This window comes from Amphibalanus amphitrite, unplaced genomic scaffold, assembly GCF_019059575.1.
Source record: "Amphibalanus amphitrite isolate SeventyFive unplaced genomic scaffold, NRLGWU_Aamphi_draft 000204F_arrow, whole genome shotgun sequence".
In the NCBI taxonomy this organism is placed as follows: domain Eukaryota; kingdom Metazoa; phylum Arthropoda; class Thecostraca; order Balanomorpha; family Balanidae; genus Amphibalanus; species Amphibalanus amphitrite.
This window is the reverse complement of record NW_024881699.1, coordinates 515,536-541,538: the sequence shown is the minus strand read 5'-3', so window position 1 is coordinate 541,538 and position 26,003 is coordinate 515,536. Positions and strand designations below refer to the sequence as shown.

At 50.9% G+C, this 26,003-nt stretch overlaps 1 protein-coding gene across 2 annotated transcripts in view; it reads left to right on the top strand.

Moving 5' to 3' along the window:
• Window positions 1-1,371: 1,371 nt before the first annotated feature.
• Window positions 1,372-26,003, top strand: part of LOC122384950 (WD repeat-containing protein 36-like) — a 33,165-nt gene continuing 8,533 nt past the window's right edge. Inside the window, exons 1-13 of one of the 2 annotated variants that reach the window (XM_043372806.1) lie at window positions 1,372-1,402; window positions 9,437-9,658; window positions 10,206-10,334; window positions 10,537-10,654; window positions 11,122-11,309; window positions 11,591-11,759; window positions 12,010-12,149; window positions 13,028-13,298; window positions 13,693-13,847; window positions 14,143-14,254; window positions 14,506-14,671; window positions 14,979-15,537; window positions 15,806-16,022. In XM_043372806.1, the coding sequence (XP_043228741.1) occupies window positions 9,515-9,658; window positions 10,206-10,334; window positions 10,537-10,654; window positions 11,122-11,309; window positions 11,591-11,759; window positions 12,010-12,149; window positions 13,028-13,298; window positions 13,693-13,847; window positions 14,143-14,254; window positions 14,506-14,671; window positions 14,979-15,537; window positions 15,806-16,022 (2,368 nt within the window). In that variant the 5' untranslated portion in view covers window positions 1,372-1,402; window positions 9,437-9,514. Of the gene's footprint in view, window positions 1,403-3,738; window positions 4,128-9,436; window positions 9,659-10,205; window positions 10,335-10,536; window positions 10,655-11,121; window positions 11,310-11,590; window positions 11,760-12,009; window positions 12,150-13,027; window positions 13,299-13,692; window positions 13,848-14,142; window positions 14,255-14,505; window positions 14,672-14,978; window positions 15,538-15,805; window positions 16,023-26,003 lie in introns of those variants that run through there. The other variant, XM_043372805.1, reaches the window with a different exon arrangement.

Genomic DNA, 26,003 nt, shown 5'->3' with positions numbered 1-26,003 from the left:
CCCTCAGGCGAGGAACACATAGAGACGACTTACGAAAGTGACAAAACGATCAGACGAAAATTAGATAAGCCCACTTCTGCGGTACCCCGACTTTTGACCTTTCATGAATGGGTCAAAGTCAAGTTTTTCACAGGCTAGAGTCGTCCCTGATAGTAGGCGGGGAAGTCATAGAAACCAATTAGAATACTATCAGCCAAGTTAAGGCACTCAAGCGGCTCCCCGACATTTGACGCCACTATTTCGAAACCAAGAGTGAAGTCCTGAAGTCAGAAGTAACTAGGTAAAGCTTCTCCTCACTGTGAGGAACATTTTTTTTGTGTGCCCTAAACTTTGTGAATACCTACCTCATCGTAACAGTACCTTATGAATTGTTCTACAAATATCGATTTGAACGTAAATGTGAATGTACGTCACATGCCATTTTTCCATCCTAGAACGCACATGGAGGGGGTTGCCATCCCCCCGCACCATTTCGTTCCTGTTGGAGATAGCAGTGGCGGATCCAGGGGGGGGGGGCAAAATGGGCATATATTGTCCCTCCCAAACGGCATAATTTTAACATTACGCCTATGGACGAGGCATGGAAAGAATCGATAAATTGTTATGGTTTGCCCCCCCCCCCCAAAAAAAAAAACTCTGAGCTGGATCCGCCTCTGGGAGATAGAGCTTCGCAGTAAAGACCAAAAAGATTCTTTGGGAAGAGACAAATCCAATGATACCCAGTTTTACCTTCTCAGGTCAGCCATTGACCTTCCAGGTCAGGTCAACCTAAAAAATGTTGCTGTTTTGGGTCACCGTTGGATATCAAGTGCGCTGCTCATCATATACCGATGACGATGTCGTTTTGTGGTGCCAAGCCAGCTAGAACCTCTTTAGACTTTGTCACACTATCCGACCAGGTTTTTGCTGCTGAGGTCATTTCAGGTCAAGTTAGGTCAATGTCAATGATATGTGTTTGTATGTCTGTGTGTGTCTGTGTGTATACTGATGTGTGCACCGATTGTTTATGTGTCCATGTTACATGAGATAATGAAATGACTAATGAGAAGCTTTTACCGAAAGTACAGTAAAAAAAAACTTCACGAAAAGTAAATTCAGCTTGCCTAAAACGCAATGCTGTAGATGACCTAGGTTGACCTTGACCCTGACCTTGAAATCTGTATATTGTCAAACAACATGTTCCATGATAGGTGGGAGGTAAGTTAAGACTGGCAAAAAAGGCCGAAATCAAAGTGTCAAAGCTCACAAGACCGCATGGATTTAAGTTGTACTCTTCATAAATTCAAATTAGCTGTGGCGTTCATTTCTGTTGTTGCGCAGCTGCGACAAAATTACCTATGCACAACGCGCATGTATGCATGTATGCACATAGCACGTGTAATTTGCCAGGCCACACAAATTGGTGCATTCCATATTTCAATTTTGGACAAAATATTGTAAAAGGCAACTAATATGATTTGCAGTTTCATTTTTATAACAGCGGCTGGTATTTTTATCGCAATTGACGAAGCGAATTGAAAAGGAGGTCGCTAAATTGCCTCATTCCCTTATATAAGAAGGAGGTTATATAGCCTTGCCTCATTCGCAAAGATTGAGTTGACATGAGATTGAGCCCCCTGAAGCCCCCATTTCCTTTGCCTGCCTTTGCCTAATAAATATTGGCTGTGTAATCCTTTTACAATGTTGCAATCATGTTTCCAAGAGTCATTTGTTTAACATTTCGTTGTATCTCAATTATCCCTATGTGTGCATGAGGGACACCAAATTGAAAGTGCAATGAATCTAAGATCAAGATCATCATCTTCAAGTTAAGATGAAGAGGATTTGATTGTGAACATTTTGTGGAAGAATTTAATGATTACAATGGCTAAATGACCACCAATCATCAAAATTTATGAAACCCAGCAAGCCAGCTACCCTTCACCCACCCTGACCCAGCATCAGCATGCCATTTCTTTCAACCCCTTTACTTTAAAAGCTATGAAAACTGGTTCATGTTGATGTACCCCGCGTTCGATGTCTCTCGGACGGCCAAGATTCTACGCCGTCCGGCCAATCACGTTCCATAACCGCAGCCGAGCCCCCGCTGACCTTGGACGGGATTGGCCGGACGACGTAGAATCTTTGTCGTCCGAGAGACATCGAACGCGGGGGTAGTCAACCTAACCTTTCTGTGCAATTTATTGCGGCATATGTCACTATGCATACTACACTTGTACATACATTTCTTTAATTCTGTGCCATGGCTGTAGGGCAGGCTGTAGGGAAGATATTTACCACAAACCCCAGGGAAATATTCACAACAAATGAAGTCCTAATTTGAGTGATATGAGTATGTTGCAGCATCAGTATTCTCCGAGCAATATGAGAGTTCTTCAAAATCACCTGTGGTTTACCTTGTATCTGTGCTGTGGTCATAGGTGGGCATCGTTAATCAAAAAGTTAGTTTCGTTAATCGTTAATCCGTTACCGTAAAATGGGGTGTTAAGGGACAGTGGGGTGTTAAGGGACAGTTGCATGGGAAAAACTTTGAGTCATATTAACTTCCTAATTTGAGAAGGTTCAATAAAAACTTCAGTGTGGTAGTTGACACTGTTTTGCTCTTGACCATAGGACAAAATGCTATGGTTTTTCATGCAAGTGATTTGGTTCAAAAATGGATTTGAAAATCATGCTACATTTTCACAAAATTGAAACATCTCCAAAACTCTGTGTGTACCTCATAAACTAGTGGGTGTACAGGGAAAATGAATGCATAGGTGTATTGTCACATGTATTGCACATGTTTCCTGAAAAACATGTGCAAATCCACCCATTCATTCATCATCCTCTTCCTCTTTTCCGGATACATGCATATTTTGAGGTGGAAGTGGGGTGCTAAGGGACAGGGAAGAAAAAATAAAAAATAAAATCTAAATATAATTTAATAAAGTTTTCTTTCAGTAGGCATGGAAAACACCAAATTCCACATAAAATGCTGGCAAGTTCATGCTTTTATCTCTAACACATCTTAAGTTATGTAACAAAACATCTCAACACTCTCTTTTACAATGATGGGTCAATGGAGACTGATGTATGTAAATGTGATGTCATCATAAAAAGGCCAAAACAAAGAGGGCAACATAATGACAAGTGACTAGCTTCAACATGGGTTTTTATTGATGACAGAAGATTACTTTTTGGTTCTGTTTACCTTATAATTAGCAATTTCCACAAGCGTAAACAGCATTACACGTAATTGGCTAAAAAGGTCATTAGTGGTGAATGAACCTGACTTGTTTTGTGACAGAATATGCAAAACATTTCAATAAATAAATTGTGTGCCCTTCCACACCCCAATTGTGGGCATTTGATGACCATTTCTTGGAATAATATAGGTGTCCCTTAACACCCCACATTGGGGTGCTAAGGGACAGTGGTGAAAAATAATAAAAAATAATATGCAGGTATAAATCTTAAAAACTTTAATGTGGCAGGCATGTAAAGCACCAAATTCCACATAAAATGCTGACAATTTGATGCTTCTATCTCCAACCCTTCTTGAGTTATATAACAAAACACCTCAAAACTGTCCCTTAACACCCCATTTTACGGTAACTAAAAAGTTGGTTCCGTTAAACGATAATCCGTTAATTCACAACAAAAGTAACGGAAGTTACTTTTGTTGTGGACAAGGGACTTTTGTTTTGGATCTCGAAGGGGTCGGACGTGTCCATCGAGCTCCCGAGATTTCCATTTACCGTCCAGATTCTATCAGCCAATCACTTCCTTCCTGTGTGACCTTGGCATAGAGCGCGGCTTCGTAACGACGTGCAACTTGAGTTTTGGAAAGAAGCTTGTCCAGTTCAAAAGTATATCAAGATAAATTCCAAAAATATCTGTACGCTCAATCATGTCGATGACCCGAACTCCACCGCCAAAACTTCAAATGAGAACACGATCATCACTACAAGTGGATAACGCGCCACCATCGCCGCCGGGCGCGGGACGCCGTGAGGAAAACACGGAAGCGGGAAAACGTGGTGCTTCGACAAATGAAAGTGGAAGTGCAGGTAATGGTAAAGTGATCGGGCTGCAAAAAGGTGACAAGACCCCGGGCAAGGCCGGGGAGGCCCAGAGGGATTCAGGTGAGACAAATGACCCCATTTCTAACACAACCGCAACTAACCGCGAGGAGGCAAAAGGAAAAGAAGTAGGTAAACTGAATGCCAGTGTCTACACTCCATTTGGTAGCATGACGAGCATTAGCCGCTCTTCAAGCGACACAAGCGAGTCAACCAATGAATCTGCTACATGCCAGGGTGGCCCCGGAAAAGCCTTGTGCGGAATGCAGGTGTTGGATGGGGATAAAGCCGTCCAGTGCGACTGGTGTGAATCCTGGTATCACATCAAGTGCCAGGCTATTCCGAGGAAGGCCCACGATGCCCTTGTGAACTACAAATGTTTGTCATGGCTTTGCGATGCATGCAAAAAGCAGGGGCCTGGAACGGGGAACAGGACCGATCCCACTCAGTCACCAATCGGTAAGGCAGACGCACTGCAAAAACTAGAAACAAAAGTCCAACAGATGGCTGACTCAGTGCGCGAGCACATGAAGGTCATCGTTCAGTCCATCAAAGAACAGGAGAAAACTACCATGGATCACTCACACCTTCTTGAAAGAGTCTGTAAAGAGCAAAATGCCCAGAGGGAGTCTTACGCTGACATCGTTCGTGGAACATGCGAGAAGGTGGTGAAGGATGTGGGTGCAAAAATTGACATCCTTCCAACCCAGCCCAAGACTGACCACAATGGTCTATCTGAAACCACCAATGCTATGTCACGAGTGTTCGACAGCTTCATGGACAAAGAGAGAAGAAAACTAAATGTAGTGGTACATAACCTGCCAGAACAGGAAGGGGAGACGCTGTCTGAGAGAATGGAAAAGGACCTTCACCTCTTCAAAGAAGTAATCAAAGAAGGCATGAGCCTAGTCATCAGGCCAACTAAGGCATTCAGAGCTGGCAAAAGGAGTGACGAAAGGCCCCGGCTTCTCATTGTTTCTCTAGACAGCATTGATGCAAAAGCAGAGGTACTGAGGATGGCTCCACAACTCAGACACCTCTCAACATGGAAGAGGATCTATGTCACCCCTGATCTCTCAAAGAAAGACAGGGAAGAAGGAAAACGGCTCAGGGAGGAGTTGGCTGCTCGAAAGCTGGCAGGGGAGGAGCACCTGACTATCAGGAAGGGGAAGATAGTGAGGATGAACAACAATGAGGCTACTCATTCTCACCCAAACTCTTCGACTCACCCAGCACCCAACCCCAACCCCAGCTCAAGCACTTTGAAACAGGCTGACAGACCTACGAACGCCCAGCCTAACCGAACAGAGTCAGCACGGCCACACGCTGACAGCAACCAAAATTGACTATATGGGTCGGGTATTAGTGGTCAAGCAAAGCAAATCAAAGTCATTTATACTAATGCCGATCAGTTAATCAACAAGAGGGACGACCTGTCTATGGTAATTGCACAGAATGAGCCTGATGTCATTCTCATCACAGAAGTTGTTCCTAAGGCCCAGATTCTTCCTATTCACCCTGCTCTACTGGCCCTCCCCAAGTACAACATTTATGTAAATGTGGACCTGTCAAGACCCAATCTCGGGGCGAGTGGACAACGAGGTGTGTGCATATATGTAAAGGAGCACCTGCCATCTCATGAAGTAACTCTTCAAACGAACCCACCCACATCCATGGAGCAGATATGGATTATGATCGACCTTCGCAATGGGGACAAACTCTTGATTGGGTGTATTTACCTGAGTCCGTCCGGAGACAGACATCTGGGCATAACTGAGCTGGATAGAAGTCTGTCACTGGCTGGAAATTTGAGTCCTTCTCACATTCTGGTAGTCGGAGACTTCAACGTTCCACAGATTGACTGGGCGTCCTATTTCTCAGACGAGCCCCCTGGACATCATTCTCATGCACTGCTCTCATGTGTGCAAGACCATTTTCTTACCCAGCATGTCACTGCACCAACAAGGTATCGTTTAGGTCAAATCCCAAGTATGCTTGACCTCATCTTCACCAACGAGGAAGGGATGGTACAGGACTTGCAGCACTCACCAGGTCTTGGCCATAGTGACCATGTCATTCTGGAGTTCAGTCTGAAATGTTACACTACGAAAGGGATCCCAATCGGTCCCCATCTGAACTACAACAGAGCCAACTACAATCTACTGAGGAGTGTGCTCCAAGATGTGGACTGGACTGTGATGCATGATAGCAACGTGCATCGCGCCTACCACTATTTTGTGAGCTCCCTCAGAGAGGCAGTTGCTCGCACAGTGCCGGTGACGCACCACAGACCTAACAAGAACCTGTACATTGATAACCGAGCGCAGAGGCTCAGGCGTGAGAAAAGCCTGCTTTGGAATATGTATGCTCACACCAGGGACCCTGTGGACTACGCCAGGTACTGCCGATGCAGGAACAGACTGAGAAAGCATACCAGAGAGCTGAGACGTACCTTTGAGTTCAGACTGTCAAAAGAGCTAAAGGACAACCCAAAGGCCTTCTGGAAATACTCCAACTCGAGACTCAAAACCAAGGTTGGCATTGACGCCTTGAGAGATGAGAACGGATTGGTAATCAGAGATGACGTCACAAAGGCTAGCATCCTGAACAAGTACTTTTCTTCGGTATTCACCAACGAGGATGCCTCTGTTATACCATCTCTTGCTCCACCTGGCCAGTCACTGAACCTTCGCGACCTGACGGTCACGGCCGACATGGTTAAACACAAGTTGATGCGACTCAAGAGCTCTAGCTCCCCAGGGCCAGACAGAATCCACCCTAGGGTCTTGATCGAGGCGGCTGCTCAGCTGGCGGTCCCACTATCCATCATCTACAACAAGTCCATTCAGTCTGGCTGTCTTCCAGACGACTGGAAGCTTGGCACCGTAGTACCTATTCTGAAGAAGGGGGACAGGCTGGACCCAGGCAATTATCGCCCAGTGAGCTTGACTGCAATTCCTTGCAAGGTACTTGAATCCCTGATCCGAGATCATCTCATGACTCACCTGGAAGAAGCCAACCTCCTATCGAACCACCAGCACGGCTTCAGACCACAGCGATCCTGCATGACCCAGCTTCTTGAAGTGCTGGATGAGTGGACCAAGTGCATAGAGAATGGCGAACCAGTTGATGCGGTGTATCTCGACTTCAGAAAGGCTTTTGACTCTGTGCCACACCTGAGACTCCTGAATAAACTCGAGGGATACGGTATCACAGGAAGGTTAAAGGGCTGGATTGCCTCCTTCCTATCGGACCGGCGTCAACAGGTGGTGATCAGAGGACACTGCTCGCCTTGGGTGCCTGTGACCAGTGGGGTTCCTCAAGGGTCAGTCCTCGGGCCAATGCTGTTCATCATATTTATCAATGACTTACCCGAATCCGTGCAGAGCTCCATCAAGGTCTTTGCAGATGATACCAAAATCTTCGGAACACCATCGTCCACTGGAACAAGCTCAATCCAGCGAGACATTGAAGAAGTGGCCAAATGGTCGGAGAAGTGGCAACTGCCGTTCAATGAATCAAAGTGCAAGGTCCTTCATCTCGGCCCTAGGAATCCTGGGCACTCATACACCATGAATGGTCTCCAGCTGAATACGGTTGAAGTAGAGAAGGACCTGGGGGTTCACCTGGATTCTGACCTGAAGTTTCGTAAGCAGGCCGCGTCTGCAGCTGCAAAGGGCAACCAAATGCTCGCACTGATAAAAAGATCGTTCATTTGCATTGATGCGACTACCCTGCCGATTCTCTTCAAAACGCTGGTACGACCCCATCTAGAATATGGGAACCTCATCTGGGGGCCCTTCAACCGAGCTGATCAGAGGCTGATTGAACGAGTGCAGCGGAGAGCAACCAAACTGGTCCGTGAGCTAAGACACTTGCCCTACCAGGAACGCCTCCGGCGACTCAAGCTCCCATCACTATATCACCGAAGACGGAGAGGAGACGTAATCGCCATCTTCCAGATTTTGACGGGAGGAGTCAACGTTCGGCCGGACCAGTTTTTCGAGCAGGCAGTCTCATCTGTCACCAGAGGACATGCTCTGAAGCTGCTGAAGCCTCAAGCTGCTTCAAGACCCAGGAGACACACTCTGTCGGTCCGCGCCATCAACGACTGGAATGCGCTTCCTGCCTCTGTGGTCCTCTCTACGTCTGTCAATATCTTCAAAGCCCGTCTCGACTCTCACTGGGGTGATGCATCCTTTGACATCCCAGCCCAAGATTCATGACTGTCTCTAGTAAGGAGCTCGATGAGATCAGATCCCTACAGGCCTTATAGGCCTCAAAATTCTGTATTGGTAAGGTAAGGTAAGGTACTTAAGTCTGTTAATCGTTAACATTTTACACGGTCGGGTAATAAACAATATTCTGAGGACAACTCGACCAACCTACGCTAACGGCTACGCGCCACTCACTTGTCGTAGCGCGGTTCTGCTCTCGAAGACCTGCCAACAATTGCGCCTGCTCGGTGACGGCATGTATAAGATATACCTATTTATAAATATAATACATGGTGATGATATGTGTGATGCGAGTTGCGACCGATTTCAACCTGCGTTACCGACGATTCAGCCCGCCTGACAAACAGCTCTACCCTTTCTCTCCGCCTCTCAGCCAGGCAGTGTTCCAATGACAGGCGTGTGCATCACAATTTGCAACGTATATTGCCGCAACACACTGAATACCAGAGATGAGGCGCACACAAACAGCTCAAGAGGCGCACTCAAGTAACTTGTGTTCTTGTGTTCGCAGCCTGCGAGCACAAGCGGAGCGGCAATCACACTCGGGGGGGGGGGGGGGGGGGATTGCCAGTTGCTCTATAGGCTACACCTAGTAGCTACTCACAGGTTTGCTGCGAGAGCACGGTTTCCTTTCAAGAACACCAGGCGCTCGATGTTTTCGTCTGACAGGGTAGCCCGTTTTGCTCTTAGAATGTCTTTCCCGGTCGAGAACATTCGTTCCACTGAGGCGCTGGAGGGTATCCCGTATGGGTATGGAGGGTTTCATACACACCAGTAACTTTACAGTAAACTTTTTGCTTCGAAATAAAAGTAACGATTAACGGATTAACGGACTAAATTTTAACGATTAACGGAGCCGAAAAGTAACGGAACTTAAACGGTCCGTTACACGTGGAAAAAATTAGCGAGTCCGTTAATCGTTAACCCAAAATTTAGTTCCGTTAATTAACGGGTCAGCGATTTAACGGACTTGCCCACCTATGGCTGTGGTGTTCTTTTTTGGACTCCTAGTGTTATGCATTGTGACTGAGGGGGTACTATGATCACTAAAGTACTGACTAGTACTGAGTGGTAGAAGGTTCAGTTCCCTTACCTTTGAACCTAACTAATCATGAACATGCCTCTGTGTTTCAGCAATAGCTCATTTCTCTTTACAACATTACCATCATGAAAACATCTTATTATTAGAAGCAGTAACTTTTTAACTGCAAGATGCCTACATCCAGCAAGATTTTCAAGGGCTATAGGGCTCTTGGTTTTGTAAGCAATCATGTGCCGTTGCTTGTCAGATACATACATAAGAGAAAAGAGAACTTAATAATTACATGCGTTGGGAAGTCTTTCCACACTTATGCAGTAAGTATACAATTATCAAATCACAAATGAGAAGTCAGGAGCATGTTTGAGAGATTATCAAGGTTGAACTAATTTCAGCTTTTTATTGCTTGGTCTTAGTATAGTTGCAACTCATTTTGATACAGTAGGCATGCATCTCACTGGCAAAAACTGATTTCACTAAGTCAGTGATCACCCCACCCTGTCCCACTGTTCATCAGGAACCACCACCCTGTCCTGCAGCGCAGCAGCGGTGACCTCCCCACCCTGTCCCACAGTGCAGCCGGCTGCAGCTGCTCAGTGTCAGTGACCACCCCACCCTGTCCCACAGTGCAGCCGGCTGCAGCTACTCAGTGTTAGCGAGCTACAGTGACCGCCCCACGCTGTCCCACAGTGCAGCCGGCTGCAGCTGCTCAGTGTCAGTGACCACCCCCACCCTGCCCGTCAGTGAGCCGCAGTGACCACCCCACCCTGCTCCACAGTGCAGCCGGCTGCAGATACTCAACTTCAGTGACACCCCATCCCGTTCATCAGTGAGCTGCAGTGACATACCCACCCTGTCCCACAGTGCAGCCGGCTGCAGCTGCTCAGTGTCAGCGAGCCACACGAGGCCGACATTGAGGTCATGGCCGCCGACCGAGCGCTCGTCTACACCGCTGTACGGCGCACTGTGCGCGCGTGGAGGCGAGGCACTGAGGTGGGTGTGCCATAGTCTGAGGCTGAGGGCGCCAACACATTAGACGTGATATCGTATAGGTATGCTGGGCGTGCTTTGTCTTATTAGTCGTGTTCAGTGAAGTCTATATATTGCTGTGCGCCATAGGATTATTACCCTGTTACATTTTATTTGCCGCCGTATGCTTTCGTCACCGACGTCTAATCGTATCTCCCTACCCCAGCTGGTGCACACCTACCCGGAGCACAGTCAGCCGGTGCACCTGCTGCTGCCGTTCGGACCGCACCTCATCACTGTCGACACGGACAGCACCCTGCGCGTCTGGGACATCAACTCGGAAGGTGGGCTGACACGATGGTAGTGCGAGACAACTGGGAAACTAGGGGCCGTATTCACGTCGACTTCGTAAGTCGATTTTCTTTCATAAGTATAATTTGGTATTCACGTCGACACTTCATAAGTTTTTATCGACGGAGTTCACGTGAATAAAAAAATGACTTAAGAAGTAGGTCAAACTTAAGAAAATTCTTACGAAAATGATCGACGTGAATACGGCCCTAGGTCTTTAGTTGGCTATTCGGTTGCTCTCAAACTGGCTAGACATTGTTCTCAAGTTACTTTTTTCGGTTCATGCGTGACTATGCAGAATAGCATCGACAAAGGGCACGATAACTTGTTTTGGCATTGGCATCGTATTTAGGTGTTAGGAAATACCAGTCCCGATACGTCCCAATACCAACTCTAATAATGTGAGGAATATGCTGATCGTCAATATATCTGCATCACCATCACTCTCCCTTTGTTTCAGAGCTGTACACCGAGCTATCATTCAGTAACTCGTCGTTTCGTGTCACGTGCCTGGCTCACCCGAGCACTTACCTGAACAAGGTGCTGCTGGGTAGTGAGCAGGGCAGTCTGGAGCTGTGGAACCTGCGCACTTCTCGGCGCGTGCACACCTTCACCGGCTGGGGCGCCGCCGTCACTGCGCTTGAACAGGTGATATGTGGTGCTGGGGACGCTCGGCTCGCTCGGGCTTATTGATAGTCGTTGAATTCGGTGTGTACTTAATTTTTGAAATTAAGTGTTTTCTCTTTTGAAGCTTGGTGATAATTGTCGCCAATTGAACTGCGCAATCAATGTGTCCCTAAAGCCCAAAGTTAGCTCTCCAAACTAGCATAAATCATTTTGATCGAGCTTATATAGAGCGCGAATCGGGGACCCCGTCTGACCCTCTAAATTACCCCGTTGACCTGACTCCCCCCTTCCCTCTCCTCCAGGCCCCGGCCGTGGACGTGGTGGCCGTCGGCCTAGCCAGCGGAGAGATGATCCTTCACAACCTGCGCTTCGACGAGACGCTGATGCGCTTCCAGCAGGAGTGGGGCCCGGTGACGTCACTGGCTTTCCGTACCGACGGCCAGCCGGTGATGATATCCGGCAGCACACAGGGTGAGTGACGTCACTGGTCTTCCGTATCGACGGAATAATCTCCGGCAGTATTCATATCTGGGATCACACAGGGCTGGTACAGAAAGTTGTGTCATTCGCCGACTAACGGCGTTTGTCGGATCACTTTATTTTGCAGAGCATTGTACACCGAAAGGTCCGTCAGGTCACATGTCCTGCAGTGTCCTAGCTCTCCGTGCCACCTTCATGTCACGTGACCTTCAGGCTCCTCACTCCCCGCATTCCCGTTCAGGTCACGTGGCGCTGTGGGACCTCGAGGAGCGGAAGCTGCTCGGTCAGATGTGGGAGGCACACCAGGGCTCCGTGACAGGCATGGCGGCGCTGCCGTCCGAGCCACTCCTGGTCACATCGTCACCGGATAACTCGCTCAAGGTAAGCCCCTAAACACATCATTCATGTCTAATTTCTCCCCTGAATGCCCGTCCTTAGTGCTAGGGGGTTCCAGACTCATATAGAAATACATAATTAATTCCCACAGATTTTGATCACCAAATCTCCTCTCGGGCGCGTGGGGCGGCGGCTCCCGGCGGCTGTTTCGGGGCGCTGTGGGCGGGTGTCCCTCCTCGTGCGACGGTCGCTGATGTGCAATGAACGCGAGACATTGATGACTGATTGTGTGAGAATGTATGATGCGTACGATGGAGTGTAGTGTAACTGTTTGAAAATGCGATGTGTGTGTGTGAGCGCGCGTGTGTGAGTGCATGTATGCACGTGACGCTAATAATAGTGCACAATAATTACCTGATACGCCAAGAATTGTTACGTGTGCGCGTGCCAGTATAAGTGATTAAGAGTGTGTGTTTGTATGTATGTGTATAGTGTAACGCATAGGTACGAGTCTGCACGTAAGCTTGTATGTTTGTGAATGAGTGTGCACGGAGAGAGGTGCCCCGAGTTAAGCCTTGAGCTTCTGCACCAATCTCCGATTTACTCTTTTGTTCCAGTACTTTCTGTTCAATAAATATCATCATCATCATCATCATATACGTATCGGCAGTGACTGATCTGCATGCTTCATCATTTGCCTTAGCTTCGCTTTTTTTGTAAAAGTCACCCATTCATTGTTTTCCTTTTAGTGTTCAACATCATCCAACATGTCGTCTTTCTAGTAGCCTAGACAATTTAATGAAATAATTGTACATATAGAGCGCATGATCTTACTTTCATCGCGCACATAACTCATTTATGCTCGATGACGCTCATTGCTGATTCCTAAGTACTCATCATTTCCACTTCCCGTCCCTGCCCAGGTGTGGATATTTGACATGCCCGACGGCGGCGGCCGGCTGCTGCGCGCGCGAGGCGGTCACTCGGCCCCCTCCACCTTCATCCGGTTCTACGACGATCGGGGCAACATCCTCAGCGCCGGCCAGGACAGCACCATCCGCGTCTTCTCCTCCGAGAACGACGCCGTTAGCAGGAGCTTCGGCCAGGCCAGCTACAACCGCAAACTGTCCAAGAAGCGGCGCGCCGGCGTACACGACACGCTCACGATGCCGCCCGTGGTGTCGCTGGCTGCCTGTGAGTGGAGGGGTGGCTGGAGCGGGGTTAGGGGGCTGACACTGGGAGGGTGGGTGGGTGTGGTGGGGTCGACTGCGGTTGAGTCACTGCACCGGGAATGGGATGGCGTGGCGATAGCTGGAACTGGGAGGGAAGGAACAGGTCGAGAAGTTGTGGTACCGTGACGTGATTAAGTGGGTGGTGGTACCTACCACCCACTCAATATGGAAAATATGTATGTATGAGATATGGAAAATTGCTGATCGAGCTTATAGTTATCTGCCAGCGTAATGAAAGTCCGGAACTGTAGCTGAACGGCCTGAAATGTATGCGGATTCTTGAACCATAGTCTGCTCGATTTAGGCTGTACCCTTTATGTTCCAACTCCTCTAACCAAAACACCCTCCCTCCCCAGCGACGGTGCGAGAGAAGGAATGGGACAACATCGCCGCAGTACACCGTGGCGTGGCTCAGGTCACCACCTGGTCGTTTGACAAACAGCGGATGGGGGAGCACCGGCTGCTGCCCGACCGGCTCGAGGGTCGCGCCGGACGCGCCGCCGCCGCCACCGTACGTAAGACAAGGAATTTAGTGCCCTGTGAGATGCTAAATTAAATGTTTACGGTATGAAAATAGTACCAACAATGATTGGGCGCTGTCATATTTTTGGCGTCTCTGTGACCTGTGCTACCGCTTGTTGAGGTGTTGTGACGTGTTTCTTTGTGGTTCATTGTCGCGATTGCAATTGACTATCGGAATGTTGGAATGATGGACACCCTGATTATGCTTCAACAGTGACATTGGTTGTCTGTTTATCTGTGTCTGTTAGTGCCTTAACTGACTGATAACGTTTCCGCATGGGCAGTGTGCGGACATCACGGCGTGCGGCAACTTTGTCGTCATCGGGTACAGCACGGGCCACGTGGACCGGTTCAACATCCAGTCGGGGCTGGCGCGCGGCTCCTACGGCGACCCAGGTCAGTCGAGAACGGGGAACTTCGGTCCGGTCAAAGGGTATCGGCCATCGGGTGGTCCATGTAGTCACTATTCGCCATCTAATCCATCCCTGTGTAAAACATCACCACTGCGATCGTGTATGCCATTGACAAGGAACTATCTCCTCCATGAATTTTTGTTCGGTTCACACATTTTAAAATCTTCGTACTGGGTGTTTCATTTTTTCTGGCTCATGTGACTCCATCATCTGACCTGTGTGACCTGACCCCAGGTCACGAGGGCGCCGTGCGGGGCGTGGCCACCACTGGGCTGGTCCACCAGGTGCTGTCGGCCGGCGCCGACAGTCAGCTGAAGTTCTGGCGGCTAAAGACGGGTCAGCTGCTGCACTCACTGACCCTGGACGCGCCCGCCGCCAGGATGGTCCTGCACAGGGAGAGGTATGACCAATGGCTGCTGCGCTAATAGCATGACAGGTGCGGGGACTGCTGTTATAAAACTTGTCAATACCTCTATGACGCAAACTTCTTGTGTTTTGGTATACACTGCAGACAGAACCACATACCTCACCCCGGTACTTAGCATGCGGTTTGTGTGAAAAGATACAGTAGACTGAGCTATGAAGTTTGACTCAGTTAGTCTCGAATGACAATTCTCATACTTGTTAACCTTCCAAGCTATCAACTTGCTCAGTCTTGAGCAGTACCATCACCCCACTAACCCTCCTCCCCCCGTCCCCGCTCGCAGCTCCCTGGCGGCGGTGGCTCTGGACGACTTCTCTGCCTGTGTGGTGGACGCCGACGGGCGCCGGGTGGTGCGCCGGTTCGCCGGCCACGGCGGCCCCCTCACCGACCTCTGCCTGTCCCCGGACGGCGCGTGGCTCCTCACCGCCGGAATGGACTGCTGTGTGCGCGTCTGGAGCCTGCCCCAGGCGGCGCTGGTGGACGTCCTCCGCACAGACACGGCGCCCACCTCCGTGACGCTCGGTCCAGCCGGTCGTCTCCTGGCCACCACACATGTAGACGACACCGGGGTGTATCTGTGGGCCAACCGGACGCTGTTTGACTACGTTAGCCTGCCGCCGCTGCCGGCCGACTATGTGCCGAGTGTGGCGCCGGCGCCGGGCAGCGCGCCCGATGACGGCGTGGTGCTGACGGCCGCTGACGAGGAGGAGGAGGAGGAGGAGGTGAAGGTGGACGTGGAGGAGGAGTACGCGTGTCCTCAGCAGCTGGCCGATCAGTTGGTGACGCTCTCACTGCTGCCAGAGTCGCGCTGGGCGCACCTGCTCAATGTGGACGCCATTCTGGTGAGTATCTCCACTCTCCCGGCGAGTTGGCTGACGGGGAGGGGCTGAAGTGCTGGCTGAGCCTCACAGAGTCGAGTTGGATATATGAGTTGATGTGGGATACGTTGGCGATACACCACGAGCTAGTGATCCACGTGACTAATGTGCTAGGGAAGTTGTTTGATACCTCGATAAGCGACAGCATGATTGGAGCTCCAAAGAAATCGCCTAAGAGCTCTAACTTTTTTATATGCTTACGTCTCGTATCATTTCTTTCTCCCGTCCGCAGAAACGTAACAAGCCGAAGGAGGCCCCCAAGGCGCCCAAGTCGGCGCCGTTCTTCCTGCCGACGGTCTCTGGTCTGGAGACTAAGTTTGACCTGTCGGACTCGGTAGCGGGGGAGGGCGCCGCCGACTCTGAGCGGATCCTGCACCTGGGCGCACTGGCTCCGGTCACCGAGCTGGGCCGGCTGCTGCTGAAGGCGGAGACCGGAGACGACGAGAATTGTGAGTACCGGGGACGGGGGGCGAGGGGCGCTGTGAGTACCGGAGACGGGAGATGAGGGATGCTATGAGTACCGAAGACGGGAGACGACGAGCACTGTGAGTACCGCAGACGGGAGACAAGTGACTGCGAGTACCGGACGGGAAGTATTGTAGACAGTAGAAGCTAAGAGTGGGAGACGAGGAGAACTCGTGGTACTGAAGATAAGCGATCAGGGGCATTGTGAGTGCTGGAGACGGGAGACGAGACGCTGTTAGTAGTGGAGACTCGGAATTGCTGTTGTGGGCATGGAGCTGGGACTATTGGAAAGCCGAGAAGCTGTTACGCTGGAATATGGGAGCGATCCGCGAGAGAACTGGCAATACCTAACGACAAAGATTATTGGTGGTGACACCCAGTTTCAACAATTTGTCATGTACGAGAAATGGCTCAGCTTACTTTATTTTAGTAAGCTTTCCGGCAAAATGGATTCCACTCATGTTGTCATCCGGATTCATTGGATTCTACTCCTCGACTCAGGATATCTGTGAAATACGGCAGTGGAGGATATCTTGTCTCCGTCGCAACAAGCAGTGCTATTTTCGCGACTGTCATGAACTTCAACAGATTCCAGAGTTAGTGCAACCTTTCCACTGACCTTTCCACAGTTTCAACTCTCATCCAAGTGTTACAAATGTTTGCTGTGGACGCTGACAACTATAAATTTGACATGTTTGCCTTCATTTACTGCTGGCATTTAGATTTTACCGGTTGCATGTAAATGTTTTTTTGTGACCCTAGCAAGTTTTGTTCAGAGATGTAGAGATTTTGAGTTATAAGTAACAGAGGTTTGTTTTGTTATTTCGTCTCCCCTTCCACCCTCGTCAGTGGTAGAGCGTTATACCCGAGCTTCGTCTGCCGGCCACGGAGGGCGCTGGCTCCAGTCCCGACTCCACACCGACCGTAGGTATGCTCGGCTCCATGTGCACTATACATGTCTCCATTCAACACAATGGATGGATTCAGACATAGTTCCATAATGTTTAGGAACCAACTATTTCAGGCACATTAGATTCTAGACTATGAACATTGCGTGATTGAGTTGCGGAATAAGCGGAATAAGCAGCAAGTAGCACACTGCTACTTGCTTGGTAGGACACGTCGCAATACAATGATGGTTTTAGTGTTTGCACGTTAAAGATGTTATCCGCTGAGCCCAATTTTCAAAATTGGTTTCCGCTTTATGAGTTTTGTTGATGTTATCAGTGCAAAATGACCTTGGTAGTTGGCGCTCTCAAAAGCCCCAATAAAGAAACATGATTTCTGTAGGGTGTGGACTTTAACCCGGCAGCTGCTGCGGTATTTCGCCACCCACCGTTTGCTTGGGGGGGGGGGCGTTAAACGCCCCCAGCCGATAACTCGAGAACCAATAGGCGCAGCGAAACGCACGAGGCGGCAAACGAAAGAACGCGACGAGACGCTTCAGATGAGTACTTTAAAGTTGAATTTTGAGGTCACAGGTCGGGTCAAGGTCAGGTCAAACACCTGAAATCGGGCTTTCAGTAGCATGGACTTCAGGACTTCGGAATGGGCGCCTCTCGTCACAAACTCTGTCAAAACGGTGCACAATCCATCATATAAGGTCTACAAGAGTGTCAGCTCCATGTAGGGGTCAGTCAAGCATAGGTCAGGGTCAAGGTCAGGTCAACCGGGTAGGTATATATCCCCGAAAATCAAAACTGATATTCGCAGCCTGTGACACATGTTTTGTGGGTAATTTGGGGCGTAGAACACGATGGTGACATTCATTTTGTCATCTGTGTACGTGTTTGGCTAAAAAGTTCAATTTAAGAAATGCATGTATCATGGTCGTGAAGTAGTCACGAGAAATTGCCAAGGTTCAGTTCAAGATTTTGGAAAATGCGGAACGATAATCAATAATCGAAGATAGCCATTTGATTGTTCAAGGTATTGGCAGTCTAATGGCGTTTACGGCATGTCTGTATGTCTATTTTGTGATTTTATATGATTTTTTGAACATATGCCGTTTTTGGTCGAAAACTCAGAAATCATGACGTCACTAAAACCTCGATATCTCAAAAATTTTCCGACCGATTTTTTGAAACTTTGTCACAATAACTTTCAATCAATTCCCTACAGGTACCCAAAATTTGGCGCGCCTGCGGCGCGCCGTTGGCCCGGCGAAAAAAGTGGGGGCGTTTAACGCCCCCCCCCCCAGCCACTCGCGGGTTAATAAAGCTTAAATTAGTTTTGATTTATCATTTACATATAGTAACACCGATATATGGTCAGTCGAAATGGTGCATTCAACGGTCACGACCCCCACATCCGACACCCACAACTCAGTGTCACGCTGTAACCTGTCTCCAGACGACCCGCTCCCCTTATCCGGCGCCCAGCTCCATCACAAAGCCAGTGGGCGGGGTCGATCGCACGGGTGTATCGTCATGCTCGGCGCGGCCGCCGGCGGCGTTATGCCGGACCCGGTGACAGATCACTCCCCTGGGACGTACCGCCGCCGCCGCCCCTGTTCCGCCGCCGCCGCCGAGGGCCCGGCGCATAATGGCAACGATGAGCGGACGACGGCGGAGACGGCGGTAGTGGTGGGCGGGTCTTAGTCTAGGTCCATGCAGGCAGGTGTAATAAAGGGTCGAACGATTTCGCTGGGTGGATGTTGCAGCAGTAGTGGCTCATTGAACGACAGCTTGTGATGATGGAAATCATGGGGATGGGTGGGACGCGAAAAGTCGGAGAGTTGCTAAACCGGTGTGTGAGGTTTTCTGCGGTTTGGGTCCTGTTCAAAGTCTCGCTGCATTTGAATTGAACGTGGTTTGTCGCTTATTTGATGTTTGACGCTCTTGAGTGGCTCAAACAAAAGCTGTATTATTTATATTGACCGCTGCGATTTTCGGGGTAATGCTCGGCACATTCAGTGGAGCTCAGCCTCAGCCTAACTAGTTTGCCCATTTTTTTGGTGCATGTGGTTTACTATGGCCGAGATGCCCTGCCCACTGCCCAGTGAAGGTCTGTCCCGGAGTCTGAGATTCCAATCCAGACAGACAGTCTGTCCACTCTGGTGGCTGAGGCCAGTCCTTCCCTCCGATGACCTGAAGATAACGCGACCTTAAAGGTCTGCTCGCTGCTGGGTTAGTAGTCCGTTACTGGCTTAAGCCTGAGCTACACTATGCGTGACCGTCCAGGAAATTACGTGCGTGATCTGCAGATCCGTGATTGCGAGACTTCCTTGACATCGATTTCTGCGATTTTCCAGAATTTCCGTGAATTATTGTATGCTGACGTAATAATAACAACTACCCAGTAAACATGCCGACGTCGGCCCGACGTCGGGCCGAGGCTCGGCCCGACGTCGGCCCAACGTCGGTTCAACCTCGGCCCGACATCGGCTGGACGTCGGATATGCCCGCATGTTCCGACGTCCAGCCGAAGTCCAGCCGACGTCGAGCCGACGTCGGGCCGAGATCGTTTGCCGAGGTTGACGAGATCGTTTGCCGAGGTTGACGAGATCGTTTGTCGTTGGACCGACGGGGCCGACGTCGGCATGTTTATTGGGACAACGCGCCAAAAATATCAACCGGCGGCGGGATTCGAGCCCCCCAGTCGCCGACGTCGGCATGTTTACTGGGACAACACGCCAAAAGCATCAGCCGGCGATGGGATTCGAACCCCGTGTCCTTCGAACGCGAGGTTAGTGCACTAACCACTACACCACACAGCCAGCTAACGAATTTGGTTTGTTTTGTTGGGTTATGCCCTTTCGGTCTGACAAGATCATTTCAGAGCCGGAAGGATCATAGGATGGAGACATTGGTCTTCTTGGCGAGCACCCTGGGTCCAGTTCATATAGAGTCCCTGGTCCCATTGCTGTTACGTGACACTTATTGGAAAGGGCGACCCCACAATGGATTCATATAGCCACTCTTACACACCTGCACCAACGTTTCCCAAAGTGTCCCTTTGATAAGTGGCACTTTGGCAAAGTGACACTTGCCGACTGGCCTTTCTATATGAACTGGGCCCGGCCCTGGTGAGTTGCCGGGGCTGAGCCTGACCAAAGGATAGGCCGAGCAGCCCCCAAGCACTCACCGCACCCGGCTACGGGCGAGCTCGGCTTACGGGCAATCCCAAATGGGATAAAGTTTCCCGTCAGGTCCGGATCAGGGGGTTGCGGCGTTGAGGAAGATTTGAGTTTCCTGAGGATATTTTGAATACAGAAGCTCTTTATGAAACATGAAACATGTATTTTATATTATTTTAACGGTCAAAACAGCGGCCGATGTCGGTCCGACGTCGCCCCGACGTCGGCCCGACGTCGGCTGGACCTCAGCAATTGATCTCGGTCCGACGTCGGCCCGACGTCGGCTGGACCTCGGCTGGACGTCGGAACATGCGGGCATATCCGACATCCAGCCGACGTCTTGCCGAGGTTGGACCGACGTCGGGCCGACGTCGGCATGCCAATGCCGAGTTGCCGACGTCACCCCGACGTCGGCCGACGTCGGGCCGACGTCGGCATGTTTACTGGGTAATAAATGTTTTCGCAACAAACGCTTATTAAGTTTGCTTTTTTACTATTTTATTAATAATAAGTTAATTGGGTAATAAAACATCAAAAACACATGAAAATTGAAGAAACAATTATTAATTACGTCACTTGGATTCATACGGTACGCCACGAAGTGCGCCAAGTCTCATATCACGCAATCACGCAGATTCTGCAAAAAAAGTTCGTAGCTCTGAACTTTATATCGGTACGACCGTACGGAACATCCTGACCGTCCTGACTATCCGGCATTTCCGTACTGAACGTCCGGGATTTCCTTGACTGAATCTGCGTGACCCCAGTGTAGCCGACCCTGTGTATTTCCTATCAGCTGAACTTGACCTGCGTACCGATTTTCTGCAAAACCCGCAAACTCGCAGATCACGGACGTAGGATCCCGCATAGTGTAGCTAAACCTTTAGGCTGGTTCCTCAGTCCTCACCGCATGGTTTTTGGTGCCCATTTACTGCTTTGTTCGCTCCTCTGCCTTCTCTGAAGTTCTGTCTGAGCTGCCCTTTCACCAGCTCCTCCTTGCTTCTGGATGCACCGGAATGGACGCTGTTTTACGGTACTCTCGACCGTGCCGCTCTGTTCATTGCTGCGCCGACGGGGTAGTGTTCCGGTCGTCTGTGGCTTTGTCAGCAGTTTGTAGCTGTTGGGGAATTGGACTGTCCTCTGTTACGGCAAATGTCTGTCTGTCTGCCCACATACCTTGCCCACGGTTTTACATGGGAACAACTTCAATAACGATGAAATCTTTGGAAACCCATTACTGGGATGCCATTATCCATCTAAGTAGCTGCAGGACATTTACCAAAGCGCCCACCTGAAACATTACGGTATCATCATACGTCGTCTTTTCCGTCGGGATAATACCAGCATTCACCCGGATCCCGGGTAATGGGAGGACCGCACGGGTCTGAGCCGCTATCACGTGTTTGCCAGCGGTACAGCCTGAGCTATTTGCCGAGTTACCGTGCTGCTGCATCGTCCGTCTAATCTCCCCTCAATGGCTGCGCCGGCAGCTCTTCAGCGCCGCGAGTTTCTGTTGCGTTATCGGCTTGCAAGTCGCCGTTTGCCGGGGAGCGTTTTGCGGTGGGGCCGACGCACGCCGATCCTCCGCCGCGGTCTCCGGATGGCTGCGGTGCGGAGCCATCAATATTGCACAGACCGCCGGCAGCTAGCGGCGATTTATCCGAGGGCCGGCGCCGAAATGCGATGCGGGCATGCCGCCTCTGCCGCCCGGTTGATCGATGCGGGAATACACAGGCGTTCGGACGGACCGGCTCTTCTGTGAGCGGTGCTCGCGGCCCGGCGGCGCAGTCTGAGCCGGGACTCGCTGGATTTAACAGCCGACTTGGCCACAAGTGTCAGCAGCGGCTGACCGGTCCAGAAGCGGGAAAAGATGTGCTGGGCTGGAGACCGAACCGACAGCCTTGGCTGCTGCGGTTCCGGCTGCGAAGGAAAGGTGTAGCGTCTGTGATGAATATATAGAAATAGTCGTGGTCCGGTGATGGTGCAGACACGGGCCCGGTAATGACGCGGACGCGGGATCTGGTAACCGCTCTGACAAGTCCAGTGACCGGGCCATGTCGCCGGGACCGACCAGTGAGCGGCGCGGCGAGCGACACCACCGACCCGACCGAGAGAGACGGCCGGAACGGGAGGAGTCTGGTGTTAATGGCCGCTTTGTCTGGCCTGAATGGTCTCGGGGGCTGTTCCGCCTTATTTCAGCGGTCCCGGACCAGACGACATCGTTCAGTGGCCTGTCGCCGGCCGGCCGGCCGACCGCCAAACTTGTGCACGGCCGGAGATACCTTCAACGGCCTACTTGGGTACGGCTGTTCGGCAAGGCGGTCGTAATTAAAACAGTTGGGCGGCACGGCGGTGACTGAGGAAGTTAGTGCGCTCTGAAATGTCAACCACCAGCGTAATCATCATCACCATTGTTAAAACAGCTTTTCTCTAATGCGATATGGAAATCGAATCTGCTGGTACCGAACGTCTTGTGGCGTCTGTCCGATTCGGACCACACATGCTATGACGGTCATTCAGTCGTATAATGTCACGTCATCCGGCATCTTACCGACTTCTGAGCCAGCTGGAGTCGGGTATTGACTGGGGTCTCCTCCCGTCGGTCCGTTCTTCGGCCCGTCGGTCCGTCGACCGTCGGTCTGACCTTGCAGGGTCGAGGCGGCACGAGTGGCACAGGCTGAGGCGAATGGATGGTTACAGGATGAATAGAATTCAAGGGACTCGTCTGTGGGTAGACAGACCCTGGGGGACGTGATGATCATAACGTTAATTCACTGGCTTTTTTGTGATAATGCTAGCAATGTCACATGTTCGAATGTGGATCGTTTGCGAGCCGTCGGGGTCGTGACCAATCGAAATCGCTTAAGCTGAAGTCTCAGGCATATTGATAAACGTCGTGTTCTTTCCATTGCACAATACCACGAGGCCTGTATGGCTGCCTGTATCTACCCTGGCGTGCTTCCCAGATCTGTTTTCTCCAGGGGGAGGGTAGGGCAGTGTATGGCTAATAACGACTGCCGTGTCGGGGGGGGGGGGGGGTGGATAGCGTGACGGGCCCGTGTTGTCGTAGGTCCGCTGCGGCGGTATGTCCGGGGAGGCCCAACACATGACATACAGGGAGAAATGAGGCGGACCGGGCCCCGAGGTCGGGGCCACGATCGAAGATCAAAGCTGGGCTCACGGCCGGCTGCCGGCGACATTCAGATTACTTATGGCACAGGGCGCACGCCGTGCTATTATTAACACGGCGCCAAATGCGTGGCTGGTGGTTATTGGCTGTATCGCCGCGGCACTCAGTCTCCGATCGGCCGTCCGTTGTTGACTCGGCTGGCTGGAGGTGGCCGCCGTTTGGGTGACGCGCCCAATGATGTGCGATGCCGCCGCGCGCCGGCCCGTGCCTGTCGATGGTGACAGCCCGGGGTGTTTTCGGTCGGGCCGTGGGCGCGCTTTGACTGGAGGATGTGCTTTCAGAATATTGAACATTGTTGAAATATTCAGTCAGACCGCCGGCGAGCGAAAAACAACCGAGTGATTGTCAGCTAGGAGAATTTGACGATGTCTGTGTGGAGCCTACACTCAGGCTTATTACTTCCTTCCGGCCTTCTGACCGAACAGTGGGCCTCTGTTTATTTGTATCCAATGTCGAGTAACATTGGAGGTTTGCGTAATACTCGTGTTTTGGTTGTGTTCAGCTTCCGTTTTTACGTTACATTATTTGCGTTGTTATTAGTTTTCATCGCGGTTGTGTAGTTTAAAAGCCGTAGTTTTCCATACAGCGGCTGAAAACAAACCCGACTGCGCTGTCACTGTTCCTCAGCGAACTGACACGGCCTCCACAGGTCCCGGTGGATTCGTATTTCATATGGACGTCTGTGTCTGGACTGTGTCTGAGCCCCGGGCTGCCGACCCGAGTGACCCCGGCTACCGGCGATCCACCCGGTGACCCGGCCCGGCAGTGGCACCTTGATCTCGGCTCTCCGCCGCGCCGCGCCGTACCGGCCACCGACCGACGGACGGGGCTGGCCACCGACCCAACGCTGGAGATGCTGCGGGACGGGCCGGCCCGCCGGAATCTTCACAAATCACTCACTGTCGACTGGATGGAATTAATGATGTGTGAACGGGCAATATGTCTCAGAAACGCTGGCTCAGATAGACAGGATTTGACAGTATCAGCACGACGTTCATATTCTTGCAACTGGCTTTTGATGCCAGACAGGCTGATGACCGCATTGCTTCATGGAATGTCAGCAAGGACACCTTCCCGATTTTCTGATCCATTTCCCTGTAGCGGTGATATCCGCAGATGTCCATATCCGTGGTGTGTGACACACCTGTATGAAGCCGGAGATCCGGCGTCGGTATATCGGTGTCGGCGTTCCACGCACCGTTTCACAGGGTCACGGGTTCCCAGAGATCGTTCCGTGGGGTCTGTGACTTCACCGAATAACGGCCTGGGAGGGGACAGGTGGCGGTCGGGCGGGGCGCGCTTGACGTCATAGTTTTTAGAGGTGAGAACTGAGAGCTTTCGTGAAAAGTGGACAGTCTACAGTCCGCACGGTGTCCTAAGTCCGCCGGGGCAATTTTGTGTATTTGTTTGCTGTTTTTTTTTGTGTGTGTACGTATGCGGGTAATCATGATTCTCAGATTTTCGTGCCGATCTTATATGGACCCACCAAAGCACTGTCTACTTGGGGCAATCAGTCTGTCAGTTGCCCCGCCCCGCACTCGAGTCCCCTCCCCCTCTGCCCCGTCCCCACCGTCTTCAATGTCCCTGCGGGGTCGTTTGCAGCACGGTCCATTAGTCCGGGGTCGGTACTTTAGACGTCGCTGTACGACCATGGTTGCGCTGTCGGGCTGGCGGTATACACTATACAGATCTGCTAGATGAATGCGCCGTGGAGGTTGACGGGAAGAGTCGGCTTGCCTTTCCTCACTCTTGGCTCTTTCTGGACAGTTCTGAAATGATCGCAGATCGTTAACGATATGCTATTAGAGTGAAATTTCCCATTCACTAGTAATGTGTATCTTCGTTTGCAGCAAGAGAAAAAATGCAAGACGATGTTTTAGGTAATGTGTGATTCGCATATTAATTATTTCAGCTGCCCTTTCCGACCTGTCGCGAAGGTCGCGGGGTCGCTTCCGCCTGTCACCTGCTCCATACCTCGGCGTTCCTGTGTGAGCCGCTGTCGTCTCCTGTCTCCTCACCTCCAAGCCGTGCCAGAGTGGCCTCTCCCCGTCTGTCCGTTTGTGTGTGAGACTCCGACGTCTGTCAACATCCTGCCATTGTTGTCAGACCGTCAACTCGTTCCCTCGGCCGGGGTCTGGGCGCCGTTCACGCCCCCGTGGCCCTCTCGGTCCGTACCGACACGGGGCTCCTCGTGCGCCGCCGGAGCGCGACTGGAGGGGGTGCTCGACGGTGTTCCGCACGGACGGGCCGCTCGGCCGCCGACTAGCACGTCTGTGTGTCGACAGAGCGTGACCGCGCGTCTTCTGGGGCTGGCTGCTTCTCTTGGTCTGCACTCATCTCGGTGGTAGGAACGCTGATAGGTCAGCCCTGAAGGGTGTGCGTAGTAGGTATAGATAGCCCCCGCAATTGCTTAATCGGTGCTGGTCCCTTTTATGATTATGTTTACCTGCGCGCCTTTACATTTAATATTCATTTAAATGCGCACCGACTTTAATCTTTTGGACATAGTTCGAGGTTCAAATAGAATGCCACAATGAATAAATCTGGACTTATTGAAGCGTTGCTAAATGCTAGTGTTTCGCGTCGCATTATTTCGTAGTTGCGAGCGACCACCACTACCGCCAATAGTGTCACCAAATATCGCCAGTTTGCATAATCGGCCTAATCCGCGTATTTGCCGGCGCCCGTATCGTGCGT